The following is a 17,847-nucleotide window of genomic DNA, read 5'->3' on the forward strand; positions in this document are numbered from 1 at the left end:
TGTATGATAACAATAAAGTATTGTGTTGCGTGTTGAGTTGGACCCAATTGTTTGTAGTTGTCATGCCAACGTCGCCGTACCGAGACCGGAAACGTTTTGTGTTCGTTCTACTTAAGGTTCTTTTAGAACTGATTAAAAATAAGACACTTGAGCAGCTACAGCGAATCTAAAGGCCCGTACACACCGGGACGAATATTCGCCAGGCGTTATTCGCCAGGCGTTATTCGCCAGCGTTTTTCGCCACGTTTTTTGTGTTCACACCCAGGCGATTTTCGCTGACGATGAGCCGAGCGAACATGCAATTTCATTCCCTGACATTAGATTGCACTTAATGTAAACAGAAATACTCCTGTACACAAGGTGGCGCTGCGCAACTTTACGCTTCTTAAAGTCGCTTTTCACTCAGAAGAAGAGAGCAAGTATTTACGCGCTTGTCAGAATAATACAAAGAAAACATGAATATTTCAAGCACCAGTAGCTCCAACTGGTGCTTGGTTCGGGGATATTGTAGAATGTCCGTCATTATTTCTTCGCGGCAGTGTAGAAGCTACTTGGCGTCTATCTTTTTCGCTGGTATGTGTGCTCAGCAAGGCACTTTAGTGTTTGAGCGCCCCCAAGTTGTGTTTTACTGTTACTTCAGAAGCTCCAGACACGTGTGCAAAAGCGCCGTTCTCATTGGTCGAATGGATTTCGACGCGACGCGTCAAACCAAAAAAACGAACCCGAGGCGTTTTTTTAAAAGTGACGCTTTGACGCGTGGCGTTTTTTCGCGTGGGTATGCACACTCACATTGGTGCCCTTTGTTTAGTCACGAGGCGTTGAACGTCGGCAAATATCGCGGGCGAAATTCGTCCCGGTGTGAACAGGCCTTGAGGCTGAACACTCACACTTTTTAGAATACACAAAAATGTTGATGTATAATATTATTTTTAGAGCGTATGGTTGCTTTTTCATATTTTTGAACTAACAGAGTGTTTTTACATGACTTCATCATTCCAGAGTCTGCTATGTTGACATTATCAAAACATAAACTATTGTTTAACCCTTATGTGGTGTTCGGGTCTGTGGGACCCGTTTTCATTTTTTATCAAAAGAAAAATGATACAATTAATTAATTTTTCAAACTCAGACTCACTGGCCTTGGCTCATTTTCTGTGAAGAACAGATATCAGAATACATTTTTAATGACCACACACCGTATACCCCCCCCAACACATTTCTATTACATATAAGATGTTCGGGTCCACTGGACCCGGGGCTAATAGAAGTGTGGAAATTGATGTTTTATGTACCTACACTCTGTCCTCCACCTGTCTGGGCCTGCTGTGTGTGTGTGGGTGTGTGTAGGTGTGTGTGTGTGTGTGTGACCAGTGAGAAAGAGAGAGAGAGAGTGGCAGAGAGAGAAAGTTTCACTTTAAATGTGAGTTCTGTTTCTGCACCTGCAGTTCCCGCACAAGGTTGCAACATTGTTAGAATAATTCAAGTATCAACTCTGTTTGCTCTCATTCTCCCGCACATTTGACCATTTGACTTTCTTGCGGGAATCTTTAATATCTCACTCTTTATCTGCTACAAATTGGAGGCGGGACACGTTAAATATAGCTATGCTAGTGTGGTTTCTTATCACAACTGATCAAAATGGCCAAAAGACTTTCTGCGCAGAGGGCCCTGGAATTGATTTTTAGAAGGGAGAGACGTTTTTGAGGATGATGTAGAGGGAGACGATTCAGAAGAGGAGGTCTCAGAATTAGAGGAACACATCTCTGAAAATTCAGAGTCTGACAGTGACTCTGAAGAAGATGATTAGATTGGGGCGGCCGTGGAGCAGCGGTAGGGTGGTCGGCCCATGATCAGCAGGTTCAATTCCCGCCTTGCACGCCCATGAGTCAAAGTGTCCTTGGGCAAGACACTGAACCCCACCTTGCCTCTGGTGGTAGTGTTTGGCGCCTGTGTTTGGCAGCGGAGCCGCCACCAGGGTCTGAATGTGTGAGTGAATGTGACTGGGTGAATGGGTCTGTGACTGTAAAGCGCTTTGTCCTTGTAGGAAGAAAGGCGCTATATAAGTATACGCCATTTACCATTTAGATTGAGCATCAGCCAGTTCCAAAACAAAGCCATCAGCACCCAGCCACAGGACCAGGCCGTCAGCAGCCAGGACCATGTCTTGTATAGGCTAGTGGCTAGAAGGCCATGTGTTCAATGGGGCTGATGTGTTGTCTTGACTAATAGGTTTACTCTGTGTTCAGCTTGTGTTGTGCACCTGAATGGGTTCAGTTTCTGTGTTCAAATAAATAAAAGTCAGTAGTTTTGAAAACCCTTGCTTCACTTGAAAATTTGTTTCCACTCATATCTTGATTTTAATTGATTTTCTTTATCACGTTTTAAATAATGAGTTATGAATGTGATCTAACAAAGGTAAAGGGCAAATATTAACCAAATATACTGCTTGTAATTGGATGAGGTAAACATCTGTCGAGTATTTTAACATCAAAGTGTTTGATTGTGAGGCATTAAAAACCACAACATGCAACGGGTCCACCAGACCCACGAACACTGGCTGAGTTACAACAATATGAACACCACACAAGGGTTAATGACAAACTTAGCTTTAACACTTTAACACCAAAGCTTTATCTCTAGCGTTTACATTCTGTCGGAATAACGTAATTCCAGAAGATTCTGATCAATCGCGTTTTAACTCAGCAAAACTCATGACAAGGCAATGTCTACAAGTGTTTACCCTCCAACATTGCAATACTTCTCAATCCTGACTGGATCTGTGACATCAGTGCAAACACAAAATCTTATATGTTTTCAGAATGAGTAAGAAAAAAAGAGCAAAGCCTTGCTTACTCAGTAGACGATTTAACCCCCGCTCGGCCAACGATTCACACTTTTTCGCACCATAAAAGAAGGTCCAATCTAATCTGGAAATCACAGCTCTTAAATTGTGTCAGCCTTTGAACCGAGGGGAAGTGAAAAATGAATCTACGGTAGGCGAGATGCTGTCATTATCTCTTGCCCGAGCGCAGACTCTCTCTGTAACTCAGCAAGACAGTTTGCTGCAGGTGGATGAATCCAACTATTCTTTTTTTCTTTTAAACTACCTGGTTTACACTAAAATCACACCAAATCTTTCATCATCATTATTATACCATGAGAAATAGTATAAAAGAGCAACATTTCTGGATGATCTTTAGTTATTCATCTCTTTAACTTTCATTTTTTGATATCAAATTTAAAATGTTTAGCATGTTTTGATTTTTCTGGACATTTTAGCTTAATTTAGAATGGAAAAAAGAAAACGATAGTAAGTGCCTGATCTATCATGACCCCAAATCATTTTCTGAACCTCATAGCTAACTGTGAAAGCCACATAAACACATCACAATAATTGTTTTTTTATTTTTAACCGCAACAACCTACTCTGAATATAACAGCAAGAGAAAGTTGCAGCTAATAGTCATAGTATCAACTAAACAATGAACATGTGTGAGGATAGTTCCCTTTAGGTAAGCTTTTGTTTTCATGGTTTTGTCACGATCTTTTTTTGTTTGTTTTGTGTTTGTCTTTTTTTCATAGTTACACCAGGTTGAAGTTTCTATTCACAGTTGTCTTTATTGAGTTATATTCTGTTGTCTGGATTTCAGTTCTTCTACATTACCTTTTTATTTCTCCCTTGTTTAGCATGTTTATTTATTAAATATGTAGGTTTCTTAACACAAGTCTTGTGTTTTCTGCAGATTAGGTCCTACTCCACCAGTTCCTGACAGAATGATCTGAACACCCTGAAGGTCACAGCTGGAGAAACTCTGCTGCAGCAGCAGTTCTCTCGCCACTGCAGTCCACCTAATGTCACGTCCCAAAAACTGGGGGTTGTCCTTGCACCCTTACTTAGGTCATGCCATACCACATCAAGCCATGTTACTACCTGTCCAAGGGGTGTTTGCCGGGATTTCAGGTATTCTTTTCCTGACGAGGGTCACCAGGGCCACTCTTCTTCAGGTATCCTGTTCCCATGGAGGGTCACTAGGGCCATTACCATTGATGTATCTTGTTCCATTGGAGAATGACCAGGGCTGCTACTCTTCATGTATCTTGTTCCAGTGGAGAATGACCAGGGCTGCTACTCTTCATGTATCTTGTTCCAGTGGAGAATGACCAGGGCTGCTACTCTTCATGTATCTTGTTCCAGTGGAGAATGACCAGGGCTGCTACTCTTCATGTATCTTGTTCCAGTGGAGAATGACCAGGGCTGCTACTCTTCATGTATCTTGTTCCAGTGGAGAATGACCAGGGCTGCTACTCTTCATGTATCTTGTTCCTGTAGAGTCACCAGGGTGGCTTTTCTCCGTGTATCTTGTTCCTGTGGAGGACCATCAAGGCAGTTCCTTTTCATGTATCTTGTTTCTGTGGAAGGTCACCAGACTCTCCTCCGCATTATTTGTGTTCCCTGTCTCTAAGGATGGTTGATTGGACTGCCACGCTCTATGTTTTCTGTCCCTAGGGAGAGTTGTTAAGACTGCACCTCTTCTTGCTCTCTGTTTATCATGTCACCCCCTCATGCAAATGTGGCAGTAAGGCCATTGACAATTTTATGGTTTTGCTTTTGTCCTGGCGTTCCCCCAGGTTTCATCCCTACTGGTATTGTGTGTTGGGCCATCTGGGATTGTGCTTTTACGGGAGGGGTACTGTGAGAATAGTACCCTTTAGTGGGTTTTTTTTCATTGTTTTCTTTTTTTTCATGTTCTGTTTTCTCTGTTTTGTGTTTTTCCCCCCTGTTACAGACACACCAGGTTCAAGAAACTAATTATCCACTTTTCTTAAAGGTTGTTTATCCTCATTGAATTTAATTGTCTGATTTTCAGTTCTTCTGGGTCACGTCTTTTTTGTCATCTTTTTTATTTCCACCTTGTTTTACAGTTTGTTCATGTTTATCTATTAAAAAGTTAACAATCCCGACACAGGCCTAGTCTCCTGCATTTTGGGTTCTACTTCACCAGTTCCGGCCAACATAACATGAGTACAGAAAAAGGGAGAACCACTGTCTGTGACACTTCCAGCCAATTTAGAGGGGAAACCAAAGCCTGGTGTTTCATCTGTTTTTTTCTTTGGTGAAGGAAACTCACACTACGCTTCACACACATGTAATCCCTGCCGCTCCAGTTTGCTTACATGTTTCTTTGTCACCATCATGAATTTCCGTCTCAGGTTTAGAGATCTACACATTTATTGAGACGTTTTACCCGCATCCAGCCGACAACAAGCCGTCACTTTCACTTTTTTCGCTGTGGGGGGTCTTCTTCAGGTCCTCTGCCTGCTTTGAGGTGACACTTCTCTTCATGCCTGTTTGCTTTGAGATGGTCTTTTCACACAGCGTGTTCTGGGTATGGCAGAGTCTTCAAAGTCTTTTCCTTCCGGCCTGTCTGTTTCACGGGGGGGTTTCAGGGATGCTCCTATTGCTGCCTGCCGGGGCTAATACCATTTCTGGAATGCTTTTTTCTTGTTTTCTGAGGCCTGTTTTTAACAAGGTCTACATATTTAGCGACTGTGGTCCTCAGACTAGATATAAATCATGTTGTAAAGCAACCGGACGCCTGTAGAGACTCGCTAGTAAGCACAAATACAAAATAAGTCATGTAGGTCTGTAGCAGTTAGCATGTACATTTACACTTTCTGTATCAATTATTTTAAAAGAAAAGGTAGTTAAAGGGAGAAAAAAAAATGTTTATTGCATCTTCTTTGAGAATAACTCAGAGTTGTGAACTATCTATGGTTATGATGTAAGTAATTCCCTTTTTTGGATTATCTGACATTGTTTTTAGTCAAAATAGAGTAAAATAGAACTCCGCTCCTTAATTTGTTGTAAATCCGACATTGACCCTGGAACAGACATTGTGTCACAACTAAAAACAAAGCAACTCCAGTTTTACAGAAACAACGGTTTCTTCTCACTCACATGGCGGATAAAGACAGCTGCTCCTTGGACAGGTTGAGGGGGTGATTTGACACGGAGAGGCCGTACTGGCGGAGATTCTGCCCCTCTGGTAGGTACCCTCTTAGGATGCCATTGTTAACCACACTGAGGAAGGAGACCATGCTGTGCCATCCTTTGTTGTAGAACCACACCTGTCATGAAGTAGACAAGCAGGTAAATCACACACAAACTTTATTTAGAATGGAATAAAATCTCCAAAATTCAACTTCTGACTTCTCAGAAACTGAAAAAATGTTTTATTTTTTTCACCGTACATACCTCCTAAAAGTAAAGAACATTGAAAAAGACAGGCTTACGAAGGGTTTTATCTAAAGCTGTGTATACATTGTCTTTGGCAACGCACGTTCAAGCGACCACTTATAATGAAAGTCTATAAAAACGGGTGTACATGTGCGTTTTGGGCTTCTGCTTTCAAAACTCTGGCATTCACGCAAGTTGCTGCGACTGTTTTTAGGCCTACAAAACACTTGCCTATGGAACACGTGTTGCATGATAAACCAGGTCGAACTTTGACCAGTCAGGGACTCGGTTTGGCAGTGACGTATGGATGGCGTCGATTTTAATTCACCGTTGTGCCAACCGTTTGAACATTGATTGTCAAGGAGAAACTAGTAAATGCGGGTTGTGCCCGGCTGAAATTATATGAGACCAAGTCTTTAGTATATCTGAATAGAGCTGTGAAAGAAAAAGTCTGGAGCAAGGTTTACACCACTTTGACATATCACACCAAGCCTTTTCCAGCTGTAGGTGGCGGACATGTGCTAGTACAGTGATTTACAACCTTTTTCAGGCCCGGACCGGTTTAATGTCAGTCGATATTTTCATGGACATGTCCCAACGGGGCCTACAAGATGCAACAGGAAATGTACTTTTTTTGCTTTTTTTTGTTTTTACAGATGACAAAGATTCAATAAAACAAAGCTGCTGACTTGTAGAAGTTGTTTCCAAATGTTTATTAAATAAAATCAGCATTAGAGTTTATTTGCTTTTTTACCACTGCGCTAGTAAAGCGTAGAAAATGGAGAAGCCCCTCCCTGCTTGTGCAGTGTGAACACCACGCACATTCAAGAATGCACGATTATTGCATTCTTAAATGCATGTCACACGCCTGGTGTGTCTGTAGCTTGATGCTCAGCTTTCATACCCTTAGTTCAAGGAATAAAAAAGGAAAATGATTACCATATCCTAGAAGTTTCTGTATGTATTTTAAAGACCTGCTATTTCTGCCCTGATATGACCCGTCTGATATGTTAAAACATTTTTCACACATTCTCTTTTTTTCTAAGCATTTCCTTTAAGTTCTCTGCTGTAAAGGACTTAAAGGATGGATAAAAAAAAGAAAAGAAAAAAAGGCGAGAGTGTGAAAGGGAGGACTCCCCGCTGATAGCAGAGCGATAATTAGGAGTGGATGGTGTTGGAGTGCCAGCTGAACATAACAGAGCAACACAAAGGAGCATGTGGAGCCAGACGCACGCCGGGGCACGAGCGTCTGTGATCTCCATTCCACTTCTGGTTTCATGAGGGGGAATGGGAGGATTTTGGCAGCAAATACAGGAAAAAAACTTGAACTTCACGTCGAGAGAAAACTTCAAATGAGAAGTGTGAACGTTTTAAGAATCATTTAGAATATTTAGGGTATGATTGTTTGGCTAAACTCGTGCAATTTTCCAAACGTGATGTCATCAGATAAATAGTGATGTCATCAGGAAGAGAAAACTTGGCAATTTTTCTGGTTTGATCAGTCTTCTCTGCTAGATGATAAAATTATCGTTTCAGTGTTTTCCTTCTGGGTTTTAATTGTCATTTTTAATAGAAAATGTGTATCTGGCAGTTCCGTTGAGGCTTGTTGAAAATACAACGTACGATTGTTGCGCGTGTGGTAAGTGTATCGTTAGGTATTTGTAAGGCGAACGTAAGTTTCTTGTAGTTATGACGTACGGCTCATGCCAAATTCTAGTCACTGGTAATGTCTTTGTCACAACCAGCCTCATGGGTGTGGAAGGGTGGTGTCTGCGGGTCAAAAAATGGGCAAACCTCTACGGGACATACATGTGTAAAACGGCAAGGTTGTACACCGTCCAATGAGCCTGTACATCTATGGGCATGTAGCGACGGATATGTCCTAGTGAACACTTGTACAACATGCAAAGGTAGCAAGCTCATAAGTTTCATGTGAATAATACGTGCTCCTTGTGTTCCATCCTTTTAATATATAGATTAGGGATAAAAAGTGTCAAATCAGAGTTTGCAGCTTCAAAAACAGAAAATAGTTGATAGAATTGTTAAAAAAACAAATATCAGTTGATGATTCTCAGTTACGACGATGACATTAGCATTAATATGAAAGGTGTTTGGATGCATTTTTACATTTGTTTCAGCTCCTTTCTCATCCAATTAAGATGATTCTTTCTGGAAACCAGTTTAATTAGAAGAATGTTGTTGTTTTTGGGGAGGGGGGGTAGCCTGTGCGTACCTTCACGTTGTTTCTGGTCCCCAGCTTCTTCAGCACCATCTCTGCCTTCTGGATAGTGTCCCCCTGAAGAGGAAAAAGAGAGAAAAACAACAGAAAAAAGTATTAATTAAACCAGCGAGCACTGTTATATAACTTCACCCCCCGTTACCCTGTCCTAACTGACCAAACGTCTGCTTTAGTCAAAGGTGCATGTATTGAATTAATATGGAAAAACACTATTTTTTTCCCTAAATGTTGCTTTTCTGTTGATCATGATGAACAGGTCTATGCATTTTTTAGAAGAAACTACAAAAGGATATTTTTGGATTTCCTTGGTTGACAGAGGCTTTTTAACCACCCCAACATTGTCATATTGTTTCTTTTGAGCTTGAGCCACGAATTAATTCATGTATTATATTTCCTCTATATTACGGTTAAAAATGTCCAAGCAACAGGGGATTGTCCCTTTTGCGAGATTGTTAGGCTAACACTGTTCAAAATTTGCAAACTTTATTTATAATATTTTTTTTCACAAGTAGCTTCCCAATGTTACTTGAGAAGTTAGGAGGCGATAGAACTAAATCTCAAGGAGGAGTTTAAGTTTGTAGTTGATGCTAAAGTTTGTTTGTTTTTTTATTCAAAATTGCGGCCTCATCCTGAGGTCAAAGTTCAACAAAACTGTGGTTGTAATTCTACAATTAAGCTAGCAGCATGTATGTGAAATTTTGTGAACTTGCTCAAACCAAGTTTTTTATACCAAATTGTGTGAAAGTGTAATAAAATTTGCATAATTTCACACAAAATGACCTCCAAACCGTAAATTCTATATCGCAGGGAAATCCACCACTGCTTATAGAAGTGCAGAAATGCATTTCGGCACAACTCTATTGTATTTCTTTGGTGACATTTCAGAAAAATGTTTACAATTAGCAGTCGTTCTCTAATTGGTGCAGGAACAAGTATTTTTTTTTGGATGGGAACAGGAAATAACCTGAAGGAAAACATTTTTGTTTGGTGTCCCTGAAAGTCTAACAGGCTTTAGAGATCGGTTGTCTATAAATCTGCTCAGCTCCACCGATGGGTGAAGGGAAATGAGCCTTGGGATGAAAGGCGCGCGATTTTCCGAGGTGCCGCGTCGACGCCCCGCTGCTCCGACCTGCCTTATATAGGCGCGCTGAGGACATTACACGTGCGATATAAATGCAAATGGACCTCCTGTCGGACTCTGCCACCGTCGGGCGCAGGGGAGTGGAAAGGGAAGGATGGAGTGAATGTGGCGTAGAGGGAGGAGAGGTCTGCCGAAGACAAAGCGAGGCCGACAACTGCTGGGCGAGGAGGTGGAGAAAAATATAAGAGGAGAAAAATCAAGAAAGACACTCTGAGAATCCAGGACAGAGCTCAGGTGCAAACTTCTGTCCTGATCTGAGTCGAATAAATGAACAGATATTCCCGGCTTTTAAGGCGGCAAGGAAAGAGGTGATCGTCCCAAGTCCTGTCCTTGGTTATGATGTGACGCTGTCGGGGTCGTTCGCTGTTATTTTTTTATCCAACCGACTGAGGATGACTCAGCACAAATCTCCTCATCGTCTTTCTTAACGCAGCACTTGCAAGACGGCGCTGACAGTAGGGTTTGTGTTGAAGAATATCCCCCGCGTTCCAAGTCTATTTATACGCGGGGGCCCGGGAACAAGACTCCCACTTTTGTCAGTGATGCATCCAGCAGCAAATCAAGAAAATCTCTTATCTTCTTCCTTTTTTTTCTCCTGGTTTTAGCGCTGCTTTTTGGTCGGGCAGGGGGGGAGACGTTCCCGCGGGGGAGCCTTGCTGAGGATTACGGGGGCTTTAAATGACATGAGAAGTGGGTCAGCTGCTGCCCAGGTCGAATCCTTCATGAACTTCGTCTTCCTCACGAACTTTGACCTTGACGGTTTGTGGGTCGTGTCGGCGTCATGACGAAGGAAAAACATTTGAGCTCTTTTTTGGGGATTTTCTTTTTAGAAATTATTAAATAACTATTTACAACAGCTGCAGAGTATTATGGGCAGCTACCAGGGTTACATCAATTGTAGCATTGTAGGGTGTGACTAAAGCCCCTCCCCCTAAGGGCGGAGCAACACGTTGATCTCACAGCAGTTGGCATGTCCAAACATTTAAACTGTTTAAAAACACGAAAGACGTGCAAACAAGGGTATGAGTCAACATCTGTGCACTAAAATGCAGCTACTAGTGCCAAAATAAAACTTTTTTATTTTTACAGGTTGCCATGGTTACCACGGACACCTAATAAACCCGCATGAAGTATCTTAACATTGTTATCTTCTGATACGTTTTTCTTTTTCATTTGCAGCTGTTCAAATCTGGAGAGTGAAAAATAGTCCATAATAAAAATAAAATAAAAATAAACAAACACAAAGAATGTAATGTGCCAATCAATTAAAAGAGAAACTCAAATCATTTAGAGCTGTAACCTTGATGCTGAAGGAGAAAAAATGCTTGTAGTTTTTTCTGTTCAGTAAACATATAAAAATATTTCAGAAATACTATTATTTGATATAGAAAATACGTAGGAAACCACTGACATAAAGACAAGACTTTTCAAAATAAAACTAATGGATTGCTTTGAGAAATTAAGATTATAAATTTTTTGCTTTAAGGGGACACAATTCAGTTTTATGGTCTTTAAATTCAAATTGGAAGTTAAAATGTTTCCATACATATCCAGGTGGTTCTAGGTTCGCGAAGGCTTCCTCGATTTCAACCTCAGTCAAAAGGACTTGGGAGTTGATGCCTCCGACTGAGATGCCGCCATATCTGAAAGAAACAAAGGTCATGTTGAGGTTAAGGTAACACGAGTCAAAAGTTGAATTCCCTCTCTACTCCCTAACCCTCAAAGGTCGAGGTATTTTGGGGCTATCCATCGTTACAGGATTGCAGACCTTTATGCTACGTTCACTTCATGCGATTCGAGTGTCAAATTCTTCTCCACTGCCTCTTTTTTTGACGCTTGTCCAAATATGAAATCATAATGTCGGATCTCACGACGCATGTGTGAGGAGCTACTATTAAAAGTTCTGTGCCTTATCTCTTGTACAGTATGTCTCATATACAATTCACAAAGGACTATTTATTTTGAAAAGCTCTACAAAAGCATCTGTAATCTTGTCTGCGATCACAAGACTTGTAGAGATTCTCCTAGTACAGTCAGGTTCACCGTCTACTGCAGGAGGTGCGTCTGAATGACGGCCACTGTTCAGCGGTACGTCCATCTCTCTGTCACCCAGTTTGACGACTCGCTGTCCGATAATGAAATTAGAGGAACATTTGATTATTGCCTCTGTACAAACAAGATAAATATCGTATTTCAGGAGGAGAACGGGCCAAAGTTAAGTCCTTGATTGGTTGACGTGGCGCAACTTCGTCAAAGTTTAGATATTTAAACTGAAAAACATCGCAGCGTGATGACCAAAAGACGCTGTTGCTAGGCTTCTAGGACGCGTCTGTACAATGACTAACATTGGAACTGGATGCATCGACGCACAGACTGCGTTTGGTGTGAACATAGCATAAGGCTTGTGTTACTAATGAGTCACATGACCACACGTTCCATCCATTTTTCTTTTTACTCCAACTGGATGAAGGAGAGAGATGTTTGTTGACCACGTTTGGCAAACATTTAAGTAATTTTCAGAAAAAGTATTTATTTCCTCCACTGACAATGGATATTTACCATGAAATAAATGCCTTTGAAACACTTTTAATTTTGCACTTCAAACACAAAATCACACAAGACATTCACTTCATGTAAACAGCATGGCGTTAATGCACATGAATGCTAGTATGACGTGATTGACACCAGTTAATGCATACATTACCGAAAATAGGAGTGTAGCACGCATCAATTTGTGTCTCCTTACACACCACTCCGAGAAAAATGAATGACACAACATCAAAGCGGCTTTACTCTAGCTTGTAATTTGTCTGTTTTTATAAGAAAAATGGATGACAATCCTATTTGGAGACACATTTTACGAAATGTTTCGGTAAAAACAGAAAATCCTCAGGTGTTGGAGCATGTAGATGAACTTGAAGTCATTATTTACCTTTTTTTTCCTGAGTGCTCATATGTCTTCAGCAAGAAGTCTGTCATGTTTATGCTAGTTAAGTTAAGTAAGGTGTCCGTTGTGTTCTGTACTCTCTGAAAAAAAAAAGAAAAGAAAACAAAGTTTTAATGTTAGCACATTCCATTAAGCCTGCAGTTGCTATTAGCATCAAGTCAGAAGTGCTACTAACATTAAAAGCTTGAATTAATATGTTTTTTTTAATTAAAAAAATAGATTTGAATACATCAATATTTATGAAATAGTCTACATTGGTTCACATAAAAAAACGATTTTTGAAAAAAGCATTCCAGCAGACTAGCATGCTAGGTAGTTTGCCAAATAGCTGAAGAAATCTTTTGAGAAATTCTGTAAAAAAAAAAAAAAAGTTTATTTTTTAAAATTTAGGGATTCCATACTTTTTCAAATAAACTTTCAATTGTTTGATTTGTGTACATATAGTATGATAAAACAGTGTTTTAAAAGTTTCACTAATGTACATTTTAAGCACCTAAAATGCTTGTAAAATAAAAATTATTCTACATTTTACATTTTCCTTTTTGTCAGTTTAAACATACAATAAAAATATTATCTTTTGCATCCTGTGATTTACGTTTTATCAGCTAAAAAAAAAAAAAAAAAATGCGTTGGATGAATCATGAGCAAAAAAAAAGTGATCAAACCCAGCCATGAAAAGGTTACTCGGTTGAAGATGTTTGCACAATGTCTTATTTTATTCTTTATTTTTTTTTTGCATAAATGTTTAAATATTTACATGTTAAAACAATAAAGTCTTTATTGTTAAAAAAGAAAAATGTTTTTTTCTGGGATAACTAGCATACTTGCTAATTAGCTAACCAGCCATTAGCAACATTATGGCAATGCTGAATTCCTTCACTCCTCACTACATAGTGCACGATAAAGTGTGTTTGCCATTTTGTAGGGCTGTCCGAATCTAGAATTTTAAAATCAGGTGCCCTAGAAATTTCCCAGAAGTCTTTGCGAAAAACCAGTGTGCATCGATGCTCACTAGATTGTCAAATATAGACCACAATGCATTGCATTTGAACAATCTGTGCAAAAAAAAAGTACTTAGATGTTGTTGTTTTTTTAAATAAACCATTAACGTTTCCGCCATCTGAATGCAGTGTGTTACTAAAACAGCCGTCATAAAAGATTCATATCAAAAAATTAAGATGAGTGAGCACAGTGTCCGATCTGCTTTTAAAATCCAGGGCATTAGATAGTTTCGCACTATACGATTCTTATAGTAGATAGGGATTAGGGTGGAAATTCAGACATAGCCAATATACTTTTTCTAACTGCTAAAAAACTTCATAGTGCAGGACTATCTTGTACCCTGGATGTTCAGGCCCCCTGTTCACTACTTTTTTCTTTTAAACGGCAAATATGACGTCACAGATTACAAGAAAAATCTAACAAACAGGAGCATTTCTACGACGACAATTTTTGAATACACTTTTCTGATGATGAAAACGTTGATAGTTTATGAAAATAATTTATTTTCCCTATATGTATATGTATATATATATATATATATATATATATATATATATATATATATATATATATATATATATATATATATATATATATTTTTTTTTTTTTTTTTTTTTTCAAAAATTGTTCAGTGCAATGCATGTTGGTCTAGTGGGTTTAGATGTACACTGGTTTGTTGAGACTTCTGGGAAATTTTCAAGTCACTCGATTTTGAAACTTTTGATTTTGAACAGCACTACAAAATGGCGAACTATATAGTGCACTATAGGGAAGGATTTGTTTTTTAAACAAAAATTTGGTTTGAGATCAATTAAAAAACTAGCATGAGGCATCCTCATCCCAACACACATTTTACCAGTTCTTTGTAGACTTACATTATGATGATGTAGTCTTAACATAATATTTTTCATATTTTGAACTATTAAATGCCTTTTAAGAGTTCCTTTTTTCTAAATCATTATCTTTTAAATGTCTAAAATTTTATCATAGAAAAAAAAATAGACTAAAAAATGATTTAGATGATGGACTGTTTTGCTGCATCCTGAGGAGAAACACTGATCAAAGTCAGACTTAACCAGCCATAAAAATGTTACCCAGTTCTACCAAAATCTACAATACTCTTACAAAGAAAACACACCCTTTAACAGGTAGAGTCTGTTATGCTCCTAGGAAACACATTATCCTACCCCTTATCATAATAGTCAATTAAGCGTGACTATGGAAGCCTTGCTGAAACCTGGACCCCTGCTAAAACTCAGAAGGCCGTGTCTAATGTCAAAGGACCCTAATTAGCTGTCCCTCTGTGGATGAATGGGTACATTCAAACATCCAATTAAAATAGGGGGGTGCGACACACAACTATTAATACACTCCGCCTTGCATAAAGAGATATTTAGTAGACACACATACACAAGCCTTGCTCGTTTAGAGATATACCGCTAATTGCTAAGCAGAGGTTTCCCTAATAAAGAGCAATTTAAGGTCCCCAACAGGGATGCAAATTACCAACATACCCCCCAGTGATGAAAGTCTTGATATGTGAGATTTGGTCACAAATGCAGAGTTGTTAATCAGTTACCACATGTAATTTAGCTTTTGGCGCATTTTGTTGCTTTTCATTCGCATCCTAACTTCAATATAGGTTAAAATGCTTCTTGTTAAAGACCTACTTTGATGAAAATTGTTTTTGGGTGTTTTTTTTAACATGTTCTTGTAAAATATTTGTCGTGATGGAGAACATATATAAAGACAAATAAGCACAAAACTACACTTCTGTGTATTTCTTTATACAAATAATTAGGGAATCAGGAGCAAACAAAAAAAATACAGTTTGTAGATCTTGTAGAGTTTGTGGGTCTGTAGATCTTGTAGACGACCAGATCCATGTAGGTCTTTTTTTTCTTCATCTAAGCTGACATCTGGCTATCTCTAATATTACTTGTCATTGTTTGCTCGCCAGCTTTGGTGCACCGTTAATGCTAATTTGGGGGTGGGAGGGGCTGTTAGCTAGCTGGAGAGCATGTAAACAGAGAGCTCTCAGTTACGGATGACGAGAGTAAGATAAATTTCTAATGGTTTAATACTGCTCTGGAAAACAACACAGGTTTTTGGGGGAGTTGGATGGCTGAGTTAGGAAGATATCTGTAGGAGGTTAACTTTGAAAAAAGGAGTAGAAACGGTAAAACAGTAAAGTACATAAAGACAAGAGCAGGAATCAAGAAATCAAAATGTGGATGATTATGACCATTTTAGCCAAAAACAAACAAAAAAACTACTGCCGGGTTCTAGAACATAGTTTCTGCAGAGGGGCAGTAGTTGATTAGCATATCACCTCTGAGTTGTGGGCGCGCTTACACTTGCTGAGAGCTCTCTGTTTACACCCTCTCCTGCTTCCACTCTGGTACATGTCACATGCAGGAATTCTCGGATGACACTGCATTTGTGGCAAATATCAAGGAGGGTGAGGAGGGAGAGTACAGGAGACTGGTGCAGGACTCCGTGGAGTGGAGTCGGTGGAAAACATTTCAGAAACAAAAACGATGGTGCTGGACTTCCACCAGACACCTGCTGCTCTACAACCCATCGCCATTGACAACGCAGGGGTGGAGATGGTCACCACCTACAAGTACCTAAGAGTTCTTTTAGACAATGAAGTGAGCTACTCTGCAAAAACCAAAAAGAACCCAGAGCAGGATGTACTACAGAGAAACCTGGGCGTTCTTTTTGACTCTGAGCTGAATTTTATTCCTCACATCAGAAACGTTGTGAAAACAGGATTTTACCATCTTAAGGACATTGCCAGAGTCCGCCCGTTCCTCTCTCCTGCCAGCACAGAGATGCTAATGCATGCTTTTATTTTTAGTCGTTTAGATTATTGTAATGCCCTGCTCTCTGGTTTACCGAAAACGATCTCAAATCTACAGCTATTACAGAACTCTGGCACGAGTTCTGACGAGGACCAGAGGGCGGGAACACATTACACCGATTTTAAAGTCGCTGCATTGGCTCCCTGTGCGTTTCAGGATTGATTTTAAAGTTCTTTTAATGGTTTATAAATGTTTTTATGATCTTGGGCCTTCTTATTTAAATGATATTATTCTAAAATACGAACCCTCGCGGACCCTGAGGTCCTCTGGCACTGGCCTCTTGGTTGTCCCTAAGGTAAGGACCAAGACACACGGTGAGGCTTCATTCCACCATTACGGTCCTCACCTGTGGAACGGCCTGCCTGAGGGCCTCAGGGCCGCAGAGACCGTAGAGGTTTTTAAGAAGAGGATCAAGACCCACCTTTTTAGTCTGGCTTTTACATGACTTTGATAATTTCTTATGTCTTTTTTTTTTTATTATCTATTTAATAATTTATTTATTTATTGACGTATTTATTCATTTATTTATTTGTAAGGAATATTATTATCTCTGTTTTTAATATGCTATTCTTTTTATTGTTATTTTACCAATGCTACGTAGGTCATGTTTTAATCAGTTTACGTATTTTATTTTTTAATTACTAAAATTGTTAAATCTTATTTTATTTTTTTTAATATTTTTTCTATTTTTGTTGTTATTTTATGATAATTTTTATTCTGATGTTTTTAACTCCAGTGTTTCCTCTTGGGGATCCATTGTTCTGGGGCACCACCAGCTTGACCTGTAGGGGGTGCTGTTTCTGCGGCGCCCGTTCTCATTGGGCGGGCTGGGGTCCCGCTCTGTGGTCTAATAGCCATGGAGTGGGCCCTGGGCTGCTCTGTGTCGGGCGGGCACTGTGGTACTGACCCCTGTGGTCCGGCTGGGCCTTGGAATAAATGGATCCCCATGATATCGTTTCCTCACAGCAGTACCAAGCCAGACCTTCTTTAAACTGCAGTTCTTTGTTTCTGTTCAGGGGTCTACTGGGGTAACTGGGTCAGTGGGGTGTGGGTGGGTTGGAGGTGGGGGTGAGGGAGGGGTCCCATCTTTGTGTGATTGTCCTTTGTTTGCTGTTTTTAACAATTTTCGGTTTTTATGACTGTTTTATCTGCTTTTATGTGAAGCGCTTTGTGTTTTTAACTGAAATGAAAGGCGCTATATAAATAAATAAAGTTTGAGTTTGAGTTTTAAGGACATTTGCCTCTTTCCATGTGTGTCCCCAACTGCTTTTTTCCATTCTGGCAGGCTTGTGTCCCCAGCGCCATCATTTATGCAGTGGTGGATGGGGGGCAGTGCTAATGAGAAGGACGTAAAGAGACTGAACCACCTGATCAGGAAGGCAGGTCAGGAGGTGGGGACCCGGTGGAGCCGCT

At 39.8% G+C, this 17,847-nt stretch overlaps 1 protein-coding gene across 1 annotated transcript in view; it reads right to left on the minus strand.

Moving 5' to 3' along the window:
* LOC101164844 (ATP-binding cassette sub-family A member 1-like) overlaps window positions 1–17,847 on the minus strand; it is a 208,539-nt gene that overhangs the window by 75,504 nt on the left and 115,188 nt on the right. Inside the window, exons 31-34 of the mRNA XM_023965796.1 lie at window positions 12,551–12,645; window positions 11,165–11,261; window positions 8,472–8,534; window positions 5,960–6,129 (exon numbers count right to left, since the gene is read on the minus strand). Coding sequence (XP_023821564.1) covers window positions 5,960–6,129; window positions 8,472–8,534; window positions 11,165–11,261; window positions 12,551–12,645 — 425 coding nt within the window. The remainder of the gene's footprint in view (window positions 1–5,959; window positions 6,130–8,471; window positions 8,535–11,164; window positions 11,262–12,550; window positions 12,646–17,847) is intronic.

Source organism: Oryzias latipes, chromosome 18 (assembly GCF_002234675.1).
Source record: "Oryzias latipes chromosome 18, ASM223467v1".
NCBI lineage: Eukaryota > Metazoa > Chordata > Actinopteri > Beloniformes > Adrianichthyidae > Oryzias > Oryzias latipes.